Source organism: Phodopus roborovskii, unplaced genomic scaffold (genome assembly GCF_943737965.1).
Source record: "Phodopus roborovskii unplaced genomic scaffold, PHOROB, whole genome shotgun sequence".
Taxonomy (NCBI): Eukaryota; Metazoa; Chordata; class Mammalia; order Rodentia; family Cricetidae; genus Phodopus; species Phodopus roborovskii.
Window position 1 is genome coordinate 7,057,221 of NW_026126541.1, and position 21,412 is coordinate 7,078,632.

Here is a 21,412-nt window from a genome sequence, read left to right on the forward strand (position 1 = left end):
GGCTGGCTCACTGGTGACCCCTCTCAAGACTGTGTGTGGAGCCTGACTCAGCTCCCTTGGGATACACAGAAGCCAGATTGCAAGACCACCTCGGGTTCGCTGAAGTGACTCTACATCCAGGCTTCTGTCAAGCTTATCCCTTGCATGACCCAGCCTCGCTTGACTGACCTACCATAACCAATCAGAAATATGAACACAGTGGCAATCCCTGAGAAGTTGGGTTTTATGAAAGGGAAATGAACCTGGGCACAGAAGGGATTGGTGAATGCAAGTACACCTAGCTAAAAGGGGCAGCCCACAGGGAGCTGGTCACCCGCTGCACTCAGGACTCAGAAGGCTCCTACAGAGACGTCAGGGTGTTTTGCTTGGCTCCAGGAGAAAGCCCAAGCTCCGTGCCCTGCCGGGCTCTCCTCCTCTGGTGTCAGTTCTGTCCCGGAGGCCAGGCTGGCCCTAGTTCAGCAGGCTTCCCATCCACCTTCCAGAGACCGTGACCGCGGCGACAGCAAACTCAGAGCTTTTTCCTCTCCAAGTGTGGCACGATCCCGCTGTGCTCAGGACTTGGGTTGCTTGTCCCCTCGGTCTCCTTCAGGCCTTCCTCAGCCAGCTGGGACAAGTACTTCTGTGAAGGAGAGAGGGGCAATACAGGCAGAAAGATATCAGGGTGGTGGCGGTAGGGTGTGTGCGTGCGCATGCACGTGTGTGTGTGTGTGTGTGTGTGTGTGTGTGTGAGAGAGAGAGAGAGAGAGAGAGAGACAGAGACCCACTTTCTAACACTGGCAAATGGGGGCCATGTCTCCCAGCTCTTGTGTCATAGGGCAACAGGAGCCCACTATATTTACAATGTAAGTATCCTGTGGGAAAAGTAGGAAGGACAGATACTGACCCTAGCAGTCACCCGCTACCCCTTCGTTGTTGCCAAGCACTCGCTAACCGCCTGGTTGGTACTAACTCAGCCCTCGTGATGACACTACCTACTTTCTAGAGAGAGTGGCAGAAGGAGGGATGGTGGAGGGTGGCCCGTGGCTGACATCAGAGGTTCCCAACAATCCTGTGGGACTTGCTATAGGAGAGGGCCAGAGCCCCCACAGTGGACTGAAGATAGCATGCCCTCTGTCCAGTGTGCGGGACTGAAGATGATAGCATGTCCTCCCTCCAGTGGGAGGGACTGAACAATTATAGCATTCCCTCAGAGCTGTGATTGGCCATGGCTAATAAGCCAGCTGGGGCTGGACAGTGTTGGGGATATCTGGGATCCGCCCTGTGAGACAGATGAGGCCTGACTGTGTTGGAGCGGCTAGCACGATGTAAACAGCCCTTTATTGGTAGTTATAAAGGGCCAGGTGCAGTCCAGTGGTCAAGGGTGCAGTCCCAGCTAATGGATGATCTGGGTTCCAATCCACCATCTCTGCAGGCAAACAACTGAATGTCTTACCATCTGTGAAGTGAGGATAACCATGGCAACCTCGCAAACCGCTGGGGGAGTGGGACAGTGTGTGCTCTAAGTGGAAAACTGGCAAATGGCTCACAAAGCACCCGGCATAATGCCCAGCACTCGGTAAATACTCAAGGATGTCAGACTTTCTCATGAGCTGAACCTGCTGTACGTAGGCTCGGGAGCGATGGCGTCTCCCCCACCCTCCACCTGCTGTGAAACTAGCTTTTGGAGGTGGGTGCAGTCTGACTTGGAGACGGACCCCTAGCAGATGGCCTTGGGCGAGGCTGCCGCTGGAGAGCCCCAGCTTCCCCTCTGCCGGGTTCATGAATACTGAGTGGATGAGTACTCTGCATATGTGTGTGTCTTCTTTGGGGCTCGCAACCACCTCCCTCCGCGCCCAGTAAGGCCTACACTCGCTGTGCCGGACCGCTCCCTCCCTGTGGGTTCACACAGAACCGTGACCAGCAAGCAAATGGCATAGCAAGACTTCTGGAAGCTGTGCTGAGGCGCCTTCAGCCTGTTCCTGCCTCCCAGGGCACCCCTGACCCCAGTCAAGGCCTCCCGATGAGTCCAACTCAAGTTGCCTGATTTGCTGTGTGGGTCTCACTTTTTCACACGTGCTCTCTGGAGTGAAGCAGGGGAAGCTACAGGGACTGGGGCATTTGCCATGGCCCCCACAGAGACCCCAGCTGAGGCGGCTGACACAGAGACTCCTGGCTCCCTGACAGGTACGCCGGGGAAGCTTGAACTGAGGCTGGCCAGTGTGAGGAGATGAGGCAATGTCTGTGCCCAGTGTATCTAGGGCTGGCCTACTGTGGGAATGGGAGGTAGCCTGGAGGGTGACCCTCGAGGCCCCGAACACTGTGCAGGCCACCACCCTGGGGAAAAAGGTAGCCTCTGAATTCTTCCTAACTCTCTTAGTGATAATGAGCTTGAACTCTGGGGTTCCCTTGGGGGCTATACAATCCCTCTAAGAAAGGACCAAAATACTCAACACTGTGGAATTAAACATTACCAGAAAGACTGTTGAAATGAAGATTCTTGGCCTTGGTATGTAGCTCATTGGTATTTGTCTAGTATGTTCGAAGCCCTTGATTTGATCTTTAGCACAATAAAATTTTGGAAATGAATTCCTGGGTCTACACTAGAAAGAATGAGCAAGCAGGGCAGGGGGTGGTAGGCTCAAATAAGATGCATTTTTAAAAGATGCTTGCTAAATCAAAGGAAAATCAGTACCAGCCTACTCCCACGACCCTTCCATCCTGCAAATGGTCTCAGAAGAAGGATGAAATTTTTTGGGTGGATGACTGTCCCGAAGTAGCTCTGCAGAGCCCAGTCTCAAGTCCCAGCTCTGGTCAAACCAGGCCACCATTCCCTTTCCTTCCCAGGCGAGACAGGACATGTGTCTGCTGTAAACAGCTGTTCCCTAGAGGGAATCAAGAGGCTTAAATGACTTGTTTGGGCACAGCCACAGACAGTCTCTTACATGTGGGAAGCCAGGTCGGGACATCACAGGCCTTAGTTTTGAAGATAAACGTTAGTGGTGGCGCAAGGCCCCGCAGCTACTCTATATAGTCCGGAGCAAATCTTACAGCTTGCCTTTGGGCTTCCGTCTCTTCAATGGTAAAGTAAACTCAAGATTTTTAACTAGATGTTCACATTAATCATTTCAAGAACAGTCTTAAATTACATGGTACTGCCCCCCCCCCATATGTGACCTAGTACATGTACTTCAAAACTCCAGGCAAATCTAGTTCACATTCCTTCTGAAGGACTACTACATTAGATCCAGCAAAGTGTCTCAGTGGGTTAGGGTGAATGCCTCCAAGCCCAGGGACCTGCATTTCATCCCTGGAACTTAATGGGGGAAGGAAAGAACCAATTCCTGTAAGTTGTCCTCTGACCTCCACACATATGCTATGGTGTGTGTGTTCCTACCTTCAGGACTAAATAAATACATAACTAGATGTAAAAAATAACACACAATTTAGAGCAAAACAAATCATCAGATCAGTCACTTTAACAAATTAACGGAGGATTAACTGGCCTAAAACCAGGGCAATGAGACCCCAGGCATTCTTCGGATTGAGTCATATGACTCAAACTCTTGTTCTTTATTTATTTTGTGTGTGGTGCCCATGTGTGTATACATTCATGTGTGTGTGTGTGTGTGTGTATGTGTGTCTATGTATGTGTATGTGTGTGTATTATGCATGTGTGTATATGTATGTGTGTATACATGTATATGTATGTGCGTGTATGCATGTGTGTATGCATGTGTATATGCATGTATGTCTATGTGTGCATATATGTGTATGCATGTGTGTATGTATACGTGTATATATTTATGTGTGTATATATGTGTATGTATATATGTGTATAAATTGTGTGTATGTAGAGATGTATATATGTATGTGTGTATATATGTGTGTGTGTATGTGTGTATATATGCATGTGTATATATGTATATGTGTCTGTGTGTGTATATGTATATGTATGTGTGTGTGTGTAAGTATGGGTGTGTATGTACATATGTGCGCATGTGTGCCTGTGTGTGTGTGTGGAAGCCAGAGGTTGATATTAGGTCTCTTCCTCTGTTACTCTCCACCTTATGTTTTGATGCTGTCTCTCACTGAACCTGGAGCTCACTGATTTGGCTAGACTACCTGGCTGGTGAGCTCCAGAGATCCTCCTGTCTCTGCCTCCTCATGCTAGGATTATAGGCATGCATCACCATGCCCAGCTTTTATGTGAGTGCCAAGGATCCAAATGTAGGTCCTTGTGCGAACATGCAAGCATTTTACTGCATGATCCATCTCCCGACCTCTAACGCCGGTTCTGACAGTAAACACGCAGTTGCGTTGAAATGCTGTCTCCACCCACCCCAGCAAATGAAATCCATGTAAACCCCGCCTGTGCCAGGACTTAATCATGAACACTACACTCAAATTAGGCAGACATTGCCTCATCTCCTCACACTGTCCAATGTCAGTTCAAGTTTCCCTGTCAGGGAGCCAGGAGTCTGCCACAGTCATCTCAGATAGGGTTTCTGTTGGGGGCCTTGGCAGAATACCAAATATTAGCGTGCTCATTGACTTTAAGATACTTTTGAAAACCCATTAATGTCTCTGGGTAGAAATGCATCTTACAGTTGATAAAGTCTCCTTCTCAATTTCCTGCACTGCTTTTCCTAACTGGTGTAAACTGGTCTATCAGGCTGAGGATGCAATCAGTATATCTAAAGGCCCAATACCAATACCCGGTGTGACAAAGAATAAACATGGAAAACCAGTATTTACTAATAAAGGCACCTTAGAGTGAATGAAAAATGTGCATTTTATAAGTGACATTTTAATATAGTGCATTGCTTAGTTATTTCCTTTACCATTGGTCTCCTTCATGCAACTGGAACCTACAAGGGATTTATCTGTATTTGTCGCTGTTGTATCCACAGGGCCTAGAACAGCTTTGCATGCATGTGGTTTTCATTCCAGCAAGGAAAAAAAAAAAGTTGTCTGCATGGAGGAAGAGAAAAGGAAATGCCCACAACTGAAGCACCCAGACCTGGCTGAGAGGGCTGGCTGCTCATAGGTCAGGAGAATGCCCGCAGTGCTTGAGCTATGCTCCATCTAGCTGGGGGTGGCAGGCGTTTAAGAGCCACTAGAGTACTGTAAGATTCATGCAGAGCTGATGCTCTGAGCGCCCTTAGGGTGAAGGCAGTCTGTGGGACACCCTGGTAGAGTCGGCCATTCTCTAGAAGCCTGTCTAAGGGGAATGCTTGGGGGATAGCAAGTCCCTACGGCCTTGAAGACAGAGGTTCAAGTCAGAAGCAGGCGAGGCCCAAGACTTCTGGCTGCTGGCATGTGGATGGAGAGTGGGGAATCTCACAAGGGCACAACAAGGAAGGCAAAGAGTCACCTGCAAGTTTCTGTAGTGGATAGTACTACGACAGTGGCTCACTTTGGCTGCCTCCTCGCTCGTGTAGAACAGGCCACAGAGCTTGCAGTAAAAGCCAGTCCTGGGAACCACGAACTCCACTCCTGCGGAAGGGTGAGGGATGGACAGACAGCGTTAGGAAAGAGGTAATGGGCCCCTCGGCCCCCACCCCATTTGCTGTGGACGTGGATGGATGGTTATCAGCCCCTGCAAGCTTCCGTCATTGCCCACAATTACAATACAGCCACGCAGAGAAAGAGAAAGTGCCCACTCCATTCTCAGGTGCCTGTGAATGCCAGGGCGCGCTACAGGCAGGCCAGAGGGCACTCAGCAAGGGCTGCCCAGTGCCCTGCCTTTCCTGTCGGAGTGCATGAACCTGCCTCTGAGGAGGAGGGAGGAAGGTCTCTCTACTTTTCTAAGGATTTCATGTCTGCTTGATTCCCCTCTCTGCATCTGGGACTGAGAGTATTTTGAGGTTTATTTTAGGACCGTTTTTATTAAAGAAAAATAAAACTAAATAAAGGAGGAAAATGTACCCACTCACTGTAATGCAAACATATTTTTTTCCCATGTGATTTGTTGTAGACCAGGCGGGCCTCAAACTCACAGGGACACACCTGCCTTGGCCTCCTGAGTGCTGGGAGCTAAGCCTGGGTACTTAGGTCACTACATGCTGGACTGTAGCAGCTGATGGGGGGGGGGTGCTCCCCTTTCCTCTGACAGTCTGCGGAACTGGATTGAAAGGAGAGCGCAGACATGGCAATGTTCATAGGGAGGAGGACGAGGTCACCACTGCTCGGCGGGGCCCTGAGACTCCTGACCACAGCCAGGCCCTCCTCTTCCTTCCCTTTGTGCTCAGCACGCAGGAGATCCTAAACTTGTAAATAGAACTTTCCTTTACGTCTCGATAACAGTAACTAGTACTAATAACGATGATGTAATAACAGCGATGATAAAGGTACCCGTGGAAACTGGTGGCTCTGAGGGGGGACAGGAGAAGCGAGGAAGCCCAGGAGGGCTACCGCCTGCCAGCCCAAAGCCATACTGCAGCTTGGAACCTGGGTTGTCTCTCTGCTGTGCAGCTGTCTGCCTGATGTCTGCCATCTGCAAAGCGCTCAGCACACAATCCCGGAAGTGAGAGGATGTCACTCAGTCTAGCTGTCCCAAGGGGCTGCACGTCCTCCTCCTTCCCCTCTGCTCTTAGCCTCCGTGCAAAGGATGGACAGGTGGCCCTATTTTGTGGGGAGGGTGTGTTCGGGGAAGCTTATGGGTGAGAGAGGGAGTCCCAGGCGGCTGCTGAGGAGTGGGCATCAAGCAAGGCCTACCACCTCTTTCTTGTGTTGTTATCAAACAGTCGTGTGCTGGCTGCTACTCTCCAGGAGCCTCAGAGACACACAATCCAAGAGAAAAGCCACTAGGAGACAACCCTGGTCAGAGCCCGGCCTCTGCCCTGCCCCGTATCTTACAGGGTGCAGCTGGGCTGTAGCAGTAACATAGCCCTGGGGATTCCAGTGTAAACCAGGCCATGGACTCCTCCTCATCCCTGTCCTGGGGGCCCCAGGGAGTCCAGAGAATGTGAGGCAGGAGCCGAATTGTGCAGCCACGGCTCCTTTCATCCAGAGGGTTGCAGCTACCATCTGTGGGGTTATGTGTGAGGTCTCACTTGAGCAAAGTGCCCCACCATACCACTAGAAACAAAACCGAAAAGTGTGGAAGCAACAGCTTGGGGGTTGAGATGGCATGAAGGGTCAGGCAGGCCTCGCACTCCTGTTTAAGCTGTGACCTCAGAGGCATTGGACTTCTTTGGAATGAGTTGTCTGTAAACTAGGAAGAATAATGCCCCACATGGTGCTGTGAGGAAGCACCTATCACTTTGCATGATGCTCAGGAAAACACTAGTTTGGGGACATAGAAACCCAGCATCCAAGCACTGGGCCTCACCTGCTCGCCTGCCTTTCCCAAGGCTGCCTGAGAACCTCTTCCATGAAGGCAGTAACTTTCTTCCCAGGCCCTGCCCAGTGGGTTGGGTCAACGTCAGTAATCAAAAGACAGCTTTAGGGGAAGATGAGCAGAGACCTACACACAAGTAAGGGCACCACAATGCCAGCCGGCGCTCCCGCGGGAAGCCCAAAGGTAGGAACCAGAGAATAGCAGCATCAGGAAACACGGCCATAGCCATGGTGGGGTCAGGAGCCACGAATGCTCCATTTCTTCAGGGTTCATTAAGTACCGTCATTAAAGCTGCATTTGCCTCCTAATAATAGCTGCTGGCATGGGTAATTATGACTCTGTCATCCTAGTAAAGCCCGTGCTGGAGAGAGGGGGAGGATCGGTTTTTGCCAGCGATGCTATTTGGTTACAGTACGAGCAGGCCTTGGCAGGTTCACACTGGCTAGAGCCACCGAGTGCTGGCCTGACTCGCGGGCCACCAACACCCCCAGTCCCTGACAACAACACTGACCTCCATTCTCCCAGTGGGGCTCCCTGTCCTCGGCATCCTGTATCCACCTCTCCAAGGGGACCGGAATGTTATCGCTCATGTTTCTAGAAATCTTTCTGTAGTAGTGACCAACCCTGGGGTGTAAAGTGTTTGCAGCCCCACTGAGAAGAGGCACAGTGGACCTCAGTGAATTCCAAACAACCCGTCAGCCCTCCCGAAATCCCTGCTACTGGAAGGCACTAGGACCCCACATCCATTTCCTCCTCAAAATAAGTCTACACAAAAGCTTTTTACTGGGTTCATAGAGACAACGAGCTCAAAGCAGAGAGGTTAATTGAATAAGTGAAGTGTCTGTCACCCAGCCATCAAGTAGCAGAGATGGGATTTGAACCCACAGCCTGGGCTGTCACTGAAGGGCAAATGGCAGTGTGACCAGGGAACAAACATCCCACAGTACTGAACTTGATGTGCGATCTTGAGAAAGCTCTTTGGTCTCTTCCCCTATCAAACAGAACACAGTAGCGTTCTTCCCTGGAGGGTGTGAGGGTATACTGGCTTTCTAGGCTAATGAAGATAATCTGTAATAGTCCAAGCTGGAAACAACTTCAGTGCCCATTGCCAGGTAGACAAACAAACAAGAGTGTGATACACACAAACCCACAGGACAGTACAGGTGCGTATGTTTATCAAAACAGATAAACCACACTCTTTGCATGTGTGTCCTTCATTGTACACCAATTACACTCTAATACAGCCCTTTATAAAACAAAATCAGATGCCATTTTCCTCCTAACAGGTTGGCAAAGATTAAAAACTGATATCTGGATTTGGCAACGAGGTGGGGATTGGGAATTAGCCCTGGAGGTGGCACTGAAAGCTGTTATTCTCTTTTTGGAGTGCAATTGAGTAGCAATTATAACATTTTCAATGCAAATATATATGGCCCACAGTGCACCCATGCTGGGCTAGCATCCCGTCTCACAGAAATGTTGGCATGTGCACAAAGGGAACCAAACCAGCACATATGGGCAGCAGTCGAAGACAGAGGCTAAGAACACACTAGTAGAATCTGAATCCTAACAAACACCAGCCCTCCCCCCTCAGGAGCCTCGTGACTGCAGCTGAGATTCCCTGTCTGTAATGTAGGGATTTAAACCGCCACTTGTTTCTTCCATGTTTGGAGCGTGCATACAGAACACTAAGAGCCTGAGTGGTGACAGAGGACAATAGTGAAAGCTTAGCTGCCACCACATGCTCACAATGGAAAGACAGCAAACAGGAAACTAAAGGATCGGGAGCTAATGGTGCAGATTTCAGGAGGGAGTAGTTGCAGTGGTTCAAAAGCGCGTGCTCTCTGTGTACCGACCGACTCGGCTAGATTCCTACGACCTGCTGCTACAGAGCGTAGCGTGTATGGGAGAAAAGTCGCGGTGAACACGGCATCAACCACCTCTGAGGCTGGGGAGGGACAGTTAAAACCACCAGTGTTGACTTTATATATCTTTGTTTTTTTTAATTCGTTATAATAATGAGCATTCAGGCTGTCTACAGTGTAACGCAATAATGACAAGACATGTATAAGGAAGCAGGGTTCACTCTTAATTTTTTTCTTGATTCCAAGTTCCTGCTTGAGAGTTGTCACACTCTCAGTTCCCTCGGGGTGCAAGGCACAGCGCCACGTGATCCAGTAAGTGTTTGCCAAACGGATGAATCCGTGGACAAGCCGAAGCCTCTGAAAGGCAGGTCTGCAACATCCGTGTCCAGGGCTAAAGTGCCTCAGAGCATCGTGAGTCATTCAAGGTCTGCCTTTCGTTTTTGAAATATTTGTGTTAGGAGGGCCGGGGAGAAGGATCAGTGAGTGCTAAGAGTGCTTGGCCCACAAGCACGAAGACCTGAGTTCTAATCCCAGGCATTCATGTAAAAATGAGTGCTTGGCCCACAAGCATGAGGACCTGAGTTCTAATCCCAGGCATTCATGTAAAAATCCTGGAACCTCAGCGTTGGGGGACAGAGACAGGCAGGTCCCACGCCTCAGCTTGCCACAGCCCAGCGCAGTGAGGTGGGAATAATGTGGGGAAAGCTAGAAGAGGGTCCATCTGAAGTCTCCCTCTGGATTCCATAGCACACGCACGGGTACATGTGCACACGCATTATGCATATGTAGATTTTTGTCTTGAAAGATACTATGCTACAAGATTTTTTTAAGAACAAGATCTGTCATTTTTCAAATCTGTTTCTATCAAAACGACAGAGTTAAAAAATAGACGAGAAGAAGTGGACACATGGGTGGAAAGGTCCTGCCCACTAGTGTGTCTCCCCTGGGTGACCGCCTGGCTGTCGGTTTCTAGTACATCCTTGTGACACTTTAAGAGACACTTCCCGAACCCTCCCCTCTGAAGAGCTGTTCCCCCTTATCCCTGAACTGAGGTCTGTGATCTTCGTATCACAGACCTTCTGTGATCTTCGTATCACAGACCTCAGTTCAGGAGATCCTCAACGGTGTACACCACCGCCACACCCGCTGGTGTACATCTCCGCCATACGTTCATAATCAAAACCCCAGCTATGAGGAGACTAAGACTTGTCTGAAGACACAAGAACATCCACACACTGATGGACAAGGACCTCCGTCTCTGTGCCATGTACCCTCTATCAACTTGAGTGTACTCGGTGGCCTCCGAGAAGCAGAGTTTTGAGGAGAAATTGTCATATAGCATCATTCGTGGGCAATATGGGACAAGGACTTGCGGAAGATGATAGCAAAGGGGGGGGTCATTTTAGTTGACAATTGGGAGGTAGCTGGGCGTCTGTTCCCTGCCTAAACACCCCGGCTTCCCTGCTGGGGAAACCGGCCTTTCCTGGCCAAGTCTCACTGTTGTGCTATTCACAGTTTGGTCATGTGGGTGTTAGGTCTACCATGGGAGCCTGGAAGTGTAGGAAACATTGTTACCCCCGGGCAGACCTTAAAAACAATCGCAACAGGATGGCAAAAGCCCTCTCCAAGTCGCTTTAGAACTGTCCTTTCCTGGAGCTGAAGTTCAGGAAGGACCGGCAGTTTCACCTACCTAGAGGAATGCTAAGCTCACGGAACACATCCTCCAGTTCCCAGGAAGGCAAAGAGAGCGGCTCTTTCAGCTCCGCTTCGGTGAAGTCTGGGGAGCTCACATCCAGAGATTTCATTTCCATGTAGCTGGAGTTTTCTGCAAAACACGAGCCCATGGGGTGGGGGATGTGGACAAACCACACACACACACACACACAACACACACACACACACAGAGAGAGAGAGAGGGGGGGGGGAGGCTAATGAAACATACAGCAGGCCCTAAGGAGTCTCTGTAATTCTATCCCCTGAACTGCGTGATTGGGAATTGTCCCTTGGACTGCTTTAATCACGTGAGACTGGGGCCGATAATTAGAACCAAAGTGCTATAATTAAGAGCCTTTTCCACTGCCAAAAAAATGCCACACGCAATAAAGCTTGGCACATCTTTGCACTTGGCACATGGGGATGGACTGGTAATGCCTTCACTTGGATGGCCCGCACGCCACTACCCCAAGTCAGAATCACTCCATCTCTCTGCAAGCAGCAGAGTCCTTACAGGGCAGAAATTGCTGGCTTTCACCAAGGCTGGCCAAGAAGGCAATGCTACTCCTGCCCTCCACGCTTGTGAAGTAGCAGCATTAGATGTGAACTCCAAATACTGGGAAAGTTGATAGACCCCTGAGACCAGCGCATGTTGAGACACAAAATAAAAGGGCGCGGTCAGAGAGAGGGGGAATGTCTGTGCTCTTTATATGTGCCTGCTCTAGATGGGCTGGGCCTCTGTTTCTCTAGCAACAAGCAGGCAGATCAAGGCTGTTTCCATGGAGACTCAGATCCAGGCAGGTGAAAAACCCGTTCAGGTCAGCTTGACATGGGCGAAAGCCCAAGCCTCTGGCCACCCACCGGCTCGCACTACCCACAAGGCTCTGGGCTGAGATGTGTCTTTTCAGCCTTTCCCTTGAATTTTCTGCTTCATGGATTTTACTCCAGCCTTGGTAATGCTGGAAGCTTTCTATAAAATGAATCTGTAGTTATTTTCACTGTAAGAGTCTGGAGAAGACTACTCACCCTCCCTCCACACCCCCTTTCCCCAGCTCTGGATGGATCTGTTTCCATCTGGCAGAGAAGCAAAGGCTTAGCCCATTTTAGACTCCTCGGTTCATGATGTCACAGCGCTGAGCATAGACACAACACCACCTCCGGTGGAGGCGGACCTGTTCCTGGGATGAGTCCCATTTCACTATCTGACCCTGGAGAAAAACAGGTCTGAGGTAGTTAGAAGGGAAGCGAGCCAGGCCCTTTAGCAAAGCCCCACCTTTTCCCTGTGGGATCGTCTCTCACCTACCCACCCACCCCCCCATCATCAAATAAATAAAGAATAAATAATTGGGGCCTCCACCGTTCAGGAAAGGGCAGCAAGCCAATAAGAAGAACCCTTTTTTTTTTTTTTTTTAAATGTCAAAACACTCAACCTGATCTTTGATGCCCGTGCCTGTGTGAGACCCCATATTAGCACAGAGAGAGCCTGTCTGTCTGAGGTTGTTTCTCAGAACTCAGGTGGCTCCTGTGAGATTTCTTTTCACCATTTGCCTGAGAGCTCCCGCAGTCTAGCCCGGCCTTCAGAGGCTTGCTTCTGTACACGACTTTCTGCCTCGGCTTTAAAGTGAGTTGAAAGCTCCCATATGTCTGGTTTAGTCTGCACATGCCCACACGCCCTGAGGGAAGCCGTGGTCCAGTCCAGTCCGCCCAACCACCCGTGGAGGAAAGGAAGGCAATTACCTTCGGTCAAAGCGCCTTGGCAAGCCTGGCCTTGGAGGTCGCTTTCAGCATGGGGCCTGGCTTTCTCTTCCAGGGGGCTGACTTCATGAGCCCCACCTTCAGGGGAGCCCCTGGCCTTGCTGTCGTCCAGAAAAGGGCTGGACTGCCCGGCCCTCTCATCTGCTGGCTGGAGGGAAGACATTTGCTGGGCTGCAGGGGCCAGAGGCACATCTGAACCCTCGGCTCCTCCTGCCTCCTTCTCATAGCAATCTGAGACCTCCAGTGAGAGACCTGTCGCGCATTCAGCTGGCTTCCGCTCAGCATCCAGATTTAGGCCAGGCATCTCCATGTCCGTGTCATTGGGGCAGCTTGTGGACGTAGATGGCAGTCGTCCGGGCAGTGTGTAGCTGATTTCCGCATCCCCGTTCCCCATGGTCTCCCCCTGCTTGGTGAGATCTTTGGCCAAGTCCAAACCTAGGGTGGCTGCCACACAGGGACGTATTCCAGGGAGGTCTTTCTGGGCAATGGGGATAATTTCTTCCAGCTCTGGGATGTCCGGCTCCATGATAAAATCTTCTTCCCCTACTTCGTCCACTGTGACCAGCTCCTCCATGTTTGTGGGGTACCAGCTGTCCCCCTCGGCCTCACTTCCGCTCTCCCAGTCTCGTTCCTGTATGAGGGTGTAGAACGGTTTCAGGGGTGGCTGATAATATTCACCCAGAAGCCATATGCACCGGCTAGAGGAGCCCTTGGCCGTTAAGACCCGAGTGTTTGCCCTTCTCCTGGGGAAGCATTTACCGGGCACTTAGGTCATGTGAGTCCCCTCAGTCTTACTATATTCACTGACTCTAAGGACAGCATCCAAATTGGTGCAGGCTTCAGAATAAGCCCTGATGCTTGGTCCGCTGTGTCTAAAGTGGCACAGACTCCCCGGCCCTGCTACCTGATAGGTATTAGGTAAGTATTTTTGAATGGATAAACTATAAATGCCAAACACTTAGAGCTGTTTCTATGATGTGTGACATCACTACAGATGACTGAAGAAAAGCTGCTCACAAACACCCTCAAACTCCCTGTCCCTCGGCAGAGGCGTGACTTGCACACTCACACTCGCCCTCCTGTGTTTTTCCCTTGGAGTTCCCAGCAGCCTACTGCTTGGTACACAGATTCAGGAGGGTGGTTTCCCCTGACCGGAAAGGCATGAAGCTGGACATCATCCAAGGACATTTCTTTTGCCTGTGGAAGCCCAGCCCAGGAGGACGGTAATTGGATTTTGATTTTTAACTAAGTAAAAATAATCTTTACAAAACACAGAATGTCTTGTTAGTCTCGGGGTCTGGGCTGGCTGCAGTCAGGACTCCAGCTTGAGTGCTTGTGTCCCCGGCCCACTAAGGGACCTACCTATTTTGGGAGCCTGGCTCTGAAGCCTGAGTCTTTTTTGGGCATATGTTTTCTTTTAGCAGCACAGCCAAGTTGCTGGAGAGGAAGGCAGAGCCCAGACATGCGGCTGAAGACCTCCCCAGTGAAGACTTCTGAAGACCTCCACAAAGCCGTTCCCCCAGAAAGCACTACGCCATCGGTGGACGCTCTCATGGAGAGCTGCACGCATTCCGTGCAGCCACCGTCAGGCATGATTGACTCCTGTGGCGGAGTCCCTGATGCAAATACATGGCACCACCAACAGGATGGGGACAAACTTACCTTCTCTGTCCTTGTGTTTTCTGGATCAGAGGACTCTGTCCCTTCCTGCTGTCTGCTCACTGGTAGAGGGTCTTCTTCCATACCATCCTGTTCCTCAGTTCCAGCCTTACAAGGGAAGAACAGAGCAAACAAGACCAAGAGTGAGCAGAGGCAGGAGAAAGGGTTTCAGAGAGAGAGAGAGAGAGAGAGAGAGAGGCAGGTCTAGGAGCTTCTCCCCCATCCCTCCCGGTGCTAGGGAAACGGAGGCTCAGAAAGGAGTTGCTTACTCTCACAGACAGATAGACAGACAGACATTTTGAAAGCTGGCCCATTGGCTTTCAGGGGACAGAAATCCCCGGTATGCTAAGGGTTTGCAGTGAGGGTGACTATAAGAAGCCAAAAGTGGCCTGACTTGGTCAGGGCAGGACACTGGACATTGTGCTGACCCCACCCCCACCGGAAGGCAGTTGTCACCCAGCTGGTGCTGTGAACCAAGCATACTCCCTTGCCTTCTCCCCCATGTAAGGTCCTCAGCCTCGTGACCCACATCTAAGAAACAGCAACTGAAAGCAGGTATTGAGTTTGAGAATTAGGATTGTTAGGTAACAACAGGGGGCAGTGATCTGTAGTCCACATAGTACTTTTACAATTTTGAAGTTACATTTGTGTGTGTGTGTGTGTGTGTGTGTGTGTGTTGTGTGCGTGTGTGTGCATGAGTGCACACACACACACGTGAGTACAGGTGCCCACGGAGGCGAAAGACATCAGATCTTACGGAGCCAGAGTCACAGGCACTTGTGAGCTGGCTGTCATGAGTGCTGGGAACCAAACGAGGGTCCTCTGCAAGAGTAATGCTCACTCTTAACTACTGACCCCCTGTCTCCAGCCCTCAAAGCCCTTTACATGATTACATAAATACCCACATAAAATCCTAAACTTGGCCTTTTGGCCTCCTTGCACTAAAATATCACTAATGTGATCCTTTGTAGAAAAGGCTTTGAGCTGGAGAGATGGCTCGGCAGTTAAGAGCACTGGCTGCTCTTCCAGAGGCCCCGGGCTCAGTTCCCAGCACCCAAGCCCTGGTTCACAAGTGTAAGTCTAGTTCCGGGGGATATGATGCCCCCTTGTGGCCTTTACAGACAGCAAGCGTTGCAAGTGGTGTGCAAATACAGGTGCAGGCAAAACACCCACGCACATGAAATACATAATACAAATTCTAAAAGAAAGGGCTTGCTAATTCTCACTTTCGAAGCTTCTAGAGTTTACTCTCCCAATGCTTAGCCCTTGGTCACCCAGTCAAGGCTCCTGTCTGGGTTGGATAGGGGACACTGTACTTTATCAACATCCTTGGCTGAGGCTTGCTCAAAGTCCAGGTTCTGATTTTAATTACTTGCAGGCAGACACACACCCTTAGGCTGATAAGGAGCCAAGTGGAGCCAGAACTGGGGGCTGACTGGTATATCTGGTTAGTAGTGGACAGGGACTGTTGAAGCAGGGACATCTGCTCTGAGCTTTCCTCTGGTCATCTGTGTTCAGGCAAAGGAGCTGCAGCTGTCCTTCCAGCCACCAGGGCCAGCCCCCACCAAATGGTGGCAGCTTACATTGCTGATGTTTTAACCTCCTTGAATACAGTACCCCCAGCCCTTCCTTATGAAGATAACTATTGTTCACCAGCAGTTTCTGCAGACACGCTCCTGGTCAATAGGGAGAAGTATCCTGTCCAGTTCAAGCTTGGAGAGCAAAGGGCAGGCTTGATGATATAGCCAGAAGCCGTCTGCCAGAAAAGCCTCTGAAAAAGAGGAGGGAGCTGGGGCTCTCCGGGTTTCTCTTTGCCCTATGAGCAGCTCTAGGTGAGAAGGGCACCTTCCCCGGGAACAGACAAAGGGAATCCATACCCAGATTCCCCCACCTCTCAGACCAAGGCAGTGGGTCTCAGAGACAGTGAGCAGGTATTACCAACCCAGAGCCAGGAATCCTGCTCAGCTACAATCTCTTTCTGATCTCCATCCTCCACACAAATCTATTTTTGACAAGGCAATCCAAAAGGATCTTCTTTAAACAGAAAAGGAACCCCCCATCCCCCCATGCATTTTCTCCTCAGGGTTATTTACTTCTCTCCTTTCACTGAGGACTGAGAATCTTTACTCTGCACACAAGGCCCTGCGTGATGCGGCTCTGGCGGACAAATGCATCTCACCTCCCCAGTACATTAGCATAGCATTCGGTTCCCACCGCACGGGCCTCCATCCACATAAGAGCCTTCCCATATGCCCCTTCTGTCTGATCTTCCTCTTCACTCCCCAGACATGCAGCCTTCCTCCCAATCTCTACAGGGAAGCCTTGAACCCATTGCAGTTACTGACAGCATCTGACAGCTGTCCTGCTTAGCACCACCCAGATCCTTTCTGTTTGTGTGAAGGATGAATTGGCCTTGTCCCAGAGCGCTAAGGTCTCTGAACCAACTGAACAGGAGTGGTTTTTCTATTTCTTCTTCTAGATTGTTTTATTCCTACCTCCCCGCGGGGTTTGTCTTCTACAAGTCCCTAGCCATGTGAGTCGTATAGATATGGTTCAGACTACCCATTTTCGTGCGTGCGTGTGTGTGTGTGTGTGTGTGTGTGTGTGTGTGTGTGTGTGTGTGTACAAGTGCATGTGATGCCCCCACAAATGTGTGTACATGTCTGTGTACAGACATATATGCACACATACAGTAGAAGACAACTCAGGCATTGGTCCTCATCTTCCACCTCGTTTTGGACAAGGCATCTTTGCTGTTTGCCACAGTACCACACTAGCTGGCCCAGAGGCGTCCAGAAATTCTCCTGTCTGCGCCTCCCATCTCATCATAGAGACACTGTGATCACAGATAGACTGCATCCTGCTTTACCTGCGGTCCAGAGGCATGCTTGCAATGAAAAGATGTCCACTGAGCCATCGTTCCCATCCCAGACCTTTTAAAGCCTGGGAGCCTCCATGCCGTTCTGTAGAGCTGGTTCTTGCTCTGAGCACCTGACGGGCAGCTCTGACAGCAGGGGCAAGCACCTGGCCATCTGGAGCCGAGCAGTGGCTGACTTCCTCCATCAGTCCCCACCCCTTGCTTGGCCTTACTCATCCTACCATCTTGCTGGCCTGGCTCCCCTGGACACATCTGTGGTCTTTGACTGCTCCCTTCTAGAAGGATCCAGTCTCAGTGACTTGATTTCTTTCTGAGGTTCTAAGGTCAGGTCAGAACTTGGCCACCCATTACCACTGAGAAACACTCGGGCCTTCTCTGTCTGCAGGGACTGCACAGGGTCTGCGGTGAGCACGTGCTCACTAAGACACAAATGCAGCTAGTGGTAATACCTACTTAGCAAAAGCATGCAGACAGACTAGAGTGTGGGCTGCTTCTCAGGGGTCAGGCCTTTGCCGCTAAGCCATTGCCTCTTCCACAGATACTCTCTGCCATGCTCTACTCCAGGGACAGGGACAAGGCTGTGAACACAAAGGATTCTTGCATCCTGGAGATTACATTTAGGGGTTGTAGAGTGGGGGTATACACTATGTTTTTTTTTTTTAAAAAAAGTACTACATGATGTGTGTACAGACCACTCTGAGCACAGAAACATCGGGAGGAGACAGAAGGGGGTGGGGTGGGGTGTTGAGATGTAGGGAAAGCCGTAAGTAAAGTCAAAGATGCTAAGGACAAGTGGAATGGACTTCTGGGGAAGGAAGACTCCATGCCAAGGGGATCATGTGCACCTCCAACTCCTTGACTACTTCTTAGCAATTACAGCTGCCCTGTGGTGTCAGGGGGTGCAGGTTCCAGATTCTGTCCCATGCCAGGGTCGGCAGGCACCTAAGGCCCTTGTATAAAATGGCCTTGTATGAAATGGCCTCATATAAAATGGCCTGGTATTTGCCTATAACCAAAACATACCCTCTCACAAACTTTAAATCAGCTCTACATCACTATTTTATCCCTGGTGTCACGCGCAATTTTCTTTCTTCCTTCCTTCCTTTCTTTCTTTCTTTTTTAAAGTTTATAGATGTTCATTCAAGACAAAACCTTTTCCTCAAATACTTTCAATCTCTGCTCGGTTGGATCCACAAGCACAGAACCCAGGGATACGTGTGAAAAAGTGTACCCTCTTCTTCAAAATGCCAGCCGGCTTGCCGGGGTCGCAGAAGCCAGTGTAAGTCTTTAATAGGGCACTGGTGAGTTAACCCCACACACTTCTCTGATGTCACCTTCCGTGAAGTTCTTGTTTGGCCAATTGAGAAAACATGGCAGACTTTGACCACCGGTAGACCCCCAGCCCTTTGTGTACTTACTTACTCGATGTGGGGGTTGAGTCCTCCTCCATCGGGTTTCATCCTAGCCACTCACATTTTAATTTTGAGCCAGGACCTCATTAAATTGTCCAGACTGGCCTTGAATCTGAGATTCTCCTGCCCCTGTCTACCTCACTAGATTACAGATCTGTGCCGCTAGGCCCAGGCCTGGTATCCCCTTTAACAGAATGCTGAGCATTTTTTCTGCCATATCCTTCTAAGCATCTGATTCTTTGTCGGCCAGTGCTTTTCATGGTTTTACATCTGTGCTGAAAACTGATCACTGGTCTTTGGAATGCTTCTTCCACATCGAGATAGAAATGAGTTTTATCCAGTGAGGATGCAGCCAATTCCCTGTTTCCTGCAGAAGACGCCAGCTACATCCCTGTGTTGACTGCTTCCATAAGTTGCTTGTTCATTGGCCCCTCTTTTGAGCTGACTTTACGTCGTATGTGAATAGAAATCTTTGGCGTGTGTTCACTGTGTGTTCTACCAGAATACTGATTTTATGTTAAAAAAAAATAGAACTCTTATAGAATCTTTAAATCGGTTCTAAAAAAATGCAGCCATGTTGACTGTCTCCGTCATCTGTTTTCACTTGCTGCAGCTTCTACCAAGAATGCCAAACTGTTTATGTCCATTTTCCATACCCAGCTCGAATACCCTCTACATGCAGCTTTTATTTTTCAGGGTTAGTTGCCTACAGATCAGCTAATCCACTGTAAATGCTATTACATGCAGATTATTTTATGCTTGTTAGGCCTTGACCTCTACCATGTATGGGCTATGTCCTATTCACCTTGGATTGCTTGTACCTAGACTACCACCGGGCACCCCTCCCAAGCATGGGGAAATGAAGGCTAGAATAATAGCTCAAAGTGACTTGTCAGTGTTCGTGGAATGAAGAATCGGGCTCCTTATTTGGACTGTCACCAAGTCCTGGGTCAGAATGACTAGAAGATATGCACAGAGGATTTTAAGGATTAAGATTCTTAGAAAAACTCTGAAACTCTACTATCTCACCCCTCTTTAATAGGAGGTCTCAGCTAAAAGGAGATGAGTCAAGTTAGAATTTCAACCTGGTACCCAGAGTTCCCCCACCACCTGATTAAGAACCAAAGTGGTGTAGCAGATGCTTGCATATAAGTGCCAGCTGGTCTCAATGTGCCTTTATTAAAATGAAATTACAGTCTTTTATCTGGAGAAGCTCACCTCACCATGCTTGAACTTGCAGTATAATTTAGGAGGCGGTGGCCACTTCTCTTTACCTGTCATTGGAGCTCCAGGCCAGTGATACTTTTGGCATATGCACAGAACGGACCAAGATCTAATCTCCCTTGGGTAACTGTGGGTGCCAACACCCAGGAACACTCCACCCTGGGCACACAGAACTACAAAGGGCCTTTCCATCAAGTCTCTCCTTAACGTCTTGTGAAGGCAACAAGGCACCGTGGGACTTGGAGCCAGATCACTGGCTCCAAGTCCGGCTGTCCCGTTGCACCATACCCGGGCTTTACTTTCCTTGTCTGTAGCAGTAACGATCCTAACCTTGTAGGGTTGCTACGGGGATTGTGGGCTATAGCTGATACAGTGTGCTTTGCACAGCGCCCTGCACATGGCAAGCAGCTGAGAAGCATTCATTCATGCCGCACGTGTTTCTCATCAGTATATGAGGCTTGTGGTTTTGCTCTGGGCTAGCCCCGCCTTCCCTAGGGTCACGTTTGCGTCATTACCTCATTCTCTGCCACTCTGCTCTCTGTTTTATCATTAGCTCCTTCTTGGTCTCTGTCGGGTCTCTTGGCTTTACTTTTCTCACTCGGCTTGGACTTGGCGGCCTCGGGGGCCTTAGTGACCTTGGGCTCCAGTTCATCTTCCTTGCCCGAGTCCTCTGGGTGAGGGTATCTACTTTCCCGAAGTCTAGCCTCTTCTTTCCTCCTGGACCTTCCTGGTACCTCCTGCTTTGGGTATTTGTCCAACTTGGCTTTAGGCTCTTTTCGATAGTAGCCATCTTCCCGGCCTTTGTAGCTGGACAAAGAATGGAGTGGGCCGGGGGACCCTGGCCTCAGGTACTTTTCCCGGTGGCTCCTTCCTCCCTCAAGTCGCTCATCCAGCTCAGCTTTGTCCAGCTGCCTGGGGTAGTGTTTCCGATCATGTGCCCAAACATCTGTCCTATCCCTCTTGTCCTCCCCATTTTCCCTCCAGGGGACAGGCTCTCGGTCATCTTCCCTCCTTGCGTAGGGCGAGTGCTCCCAGGAGTCCCGGCCATTGCCCCAGTCAGCCCGAGAAGGGCCTGGTGGACTGTGGGAAGAGCTGCAGGAAGTGAAGCTTGGAGTGTGAGACCTCGGGGAAAGCGACCGGCTCACTGGACTTCGAGATCGTGGCCGCTCTGGACCATATCTGGGAGGAAGGGAAAAAACAGTATTCAGAAGCTGCAGAGCCCATCCACACCACCCAGATGTAGACCCACACATCCTCTCAGAGACATCCTTGGACCCAGCCACCCACCCAGCCACCACCCAGCCACCTGTTCATTCACGAGTCGCAACCCAGCAGTACACAGAGTGGCCAGGGACAGGCCTGTCCTCCCTCTTGACGGCTTGCATGGATTTCCCCCTAAGCCACTCTGCCCCTGCTCCTATCTGGGAAGAGTGATTACACTGGTTTGGCTCAGTCCTACCGTACTTCCTCTTAGAAGCTCTGTTCAGGGTACAGGCCCCAGGAGAGTTTTTCCCTGGGGATGTACAGGGTGAGGACTCTGAGTAAAGGGCTAAGGGGTGAGGTAGGTGTCCTTGGAGACACTGCC

At 50.2% G+C, this 21,412-nt stretch overlaps 1 protein-coding gene across 1 annotated transcript in view; it reads right to left on the reverse strand.

The window, feature by feature from the left end:
- Positions 1–508: 508 nt before the first annotated feature.
- Positions 509–21,412, reverse strand: part of Rbm20 (RNA binding motif protein 20) — a 182,646-nt gene continuing 161,742 nt past the window's right edge. Inside the window, exons 9-14 of the mRNA XM_051199632.1 lie at positions 20,343–21,006; positions 14,317–14,421; positions 12,637–13,285; positions 10,877–11,011; positions 5,354–5,475; positions 509–619 (exon numbers count right to left, since the gene is read on the reverse strand). Coding sequence (XP_051055589.1) covers positions 509–619; positions 5,354–5,475; positions 10,877–11,011; positions 12,637–13,285; positions 14,317–14,421; positions 20,343–21,006 — 1,786 coding nt within the window. The remainder of the gene's footprint in view (positions 620–5,353; positions 5,476–10,876; positions 11,012–12,636; positions 13,286–14,316; positions 14,422–20,342; positions 21,007–21,412) is intronic.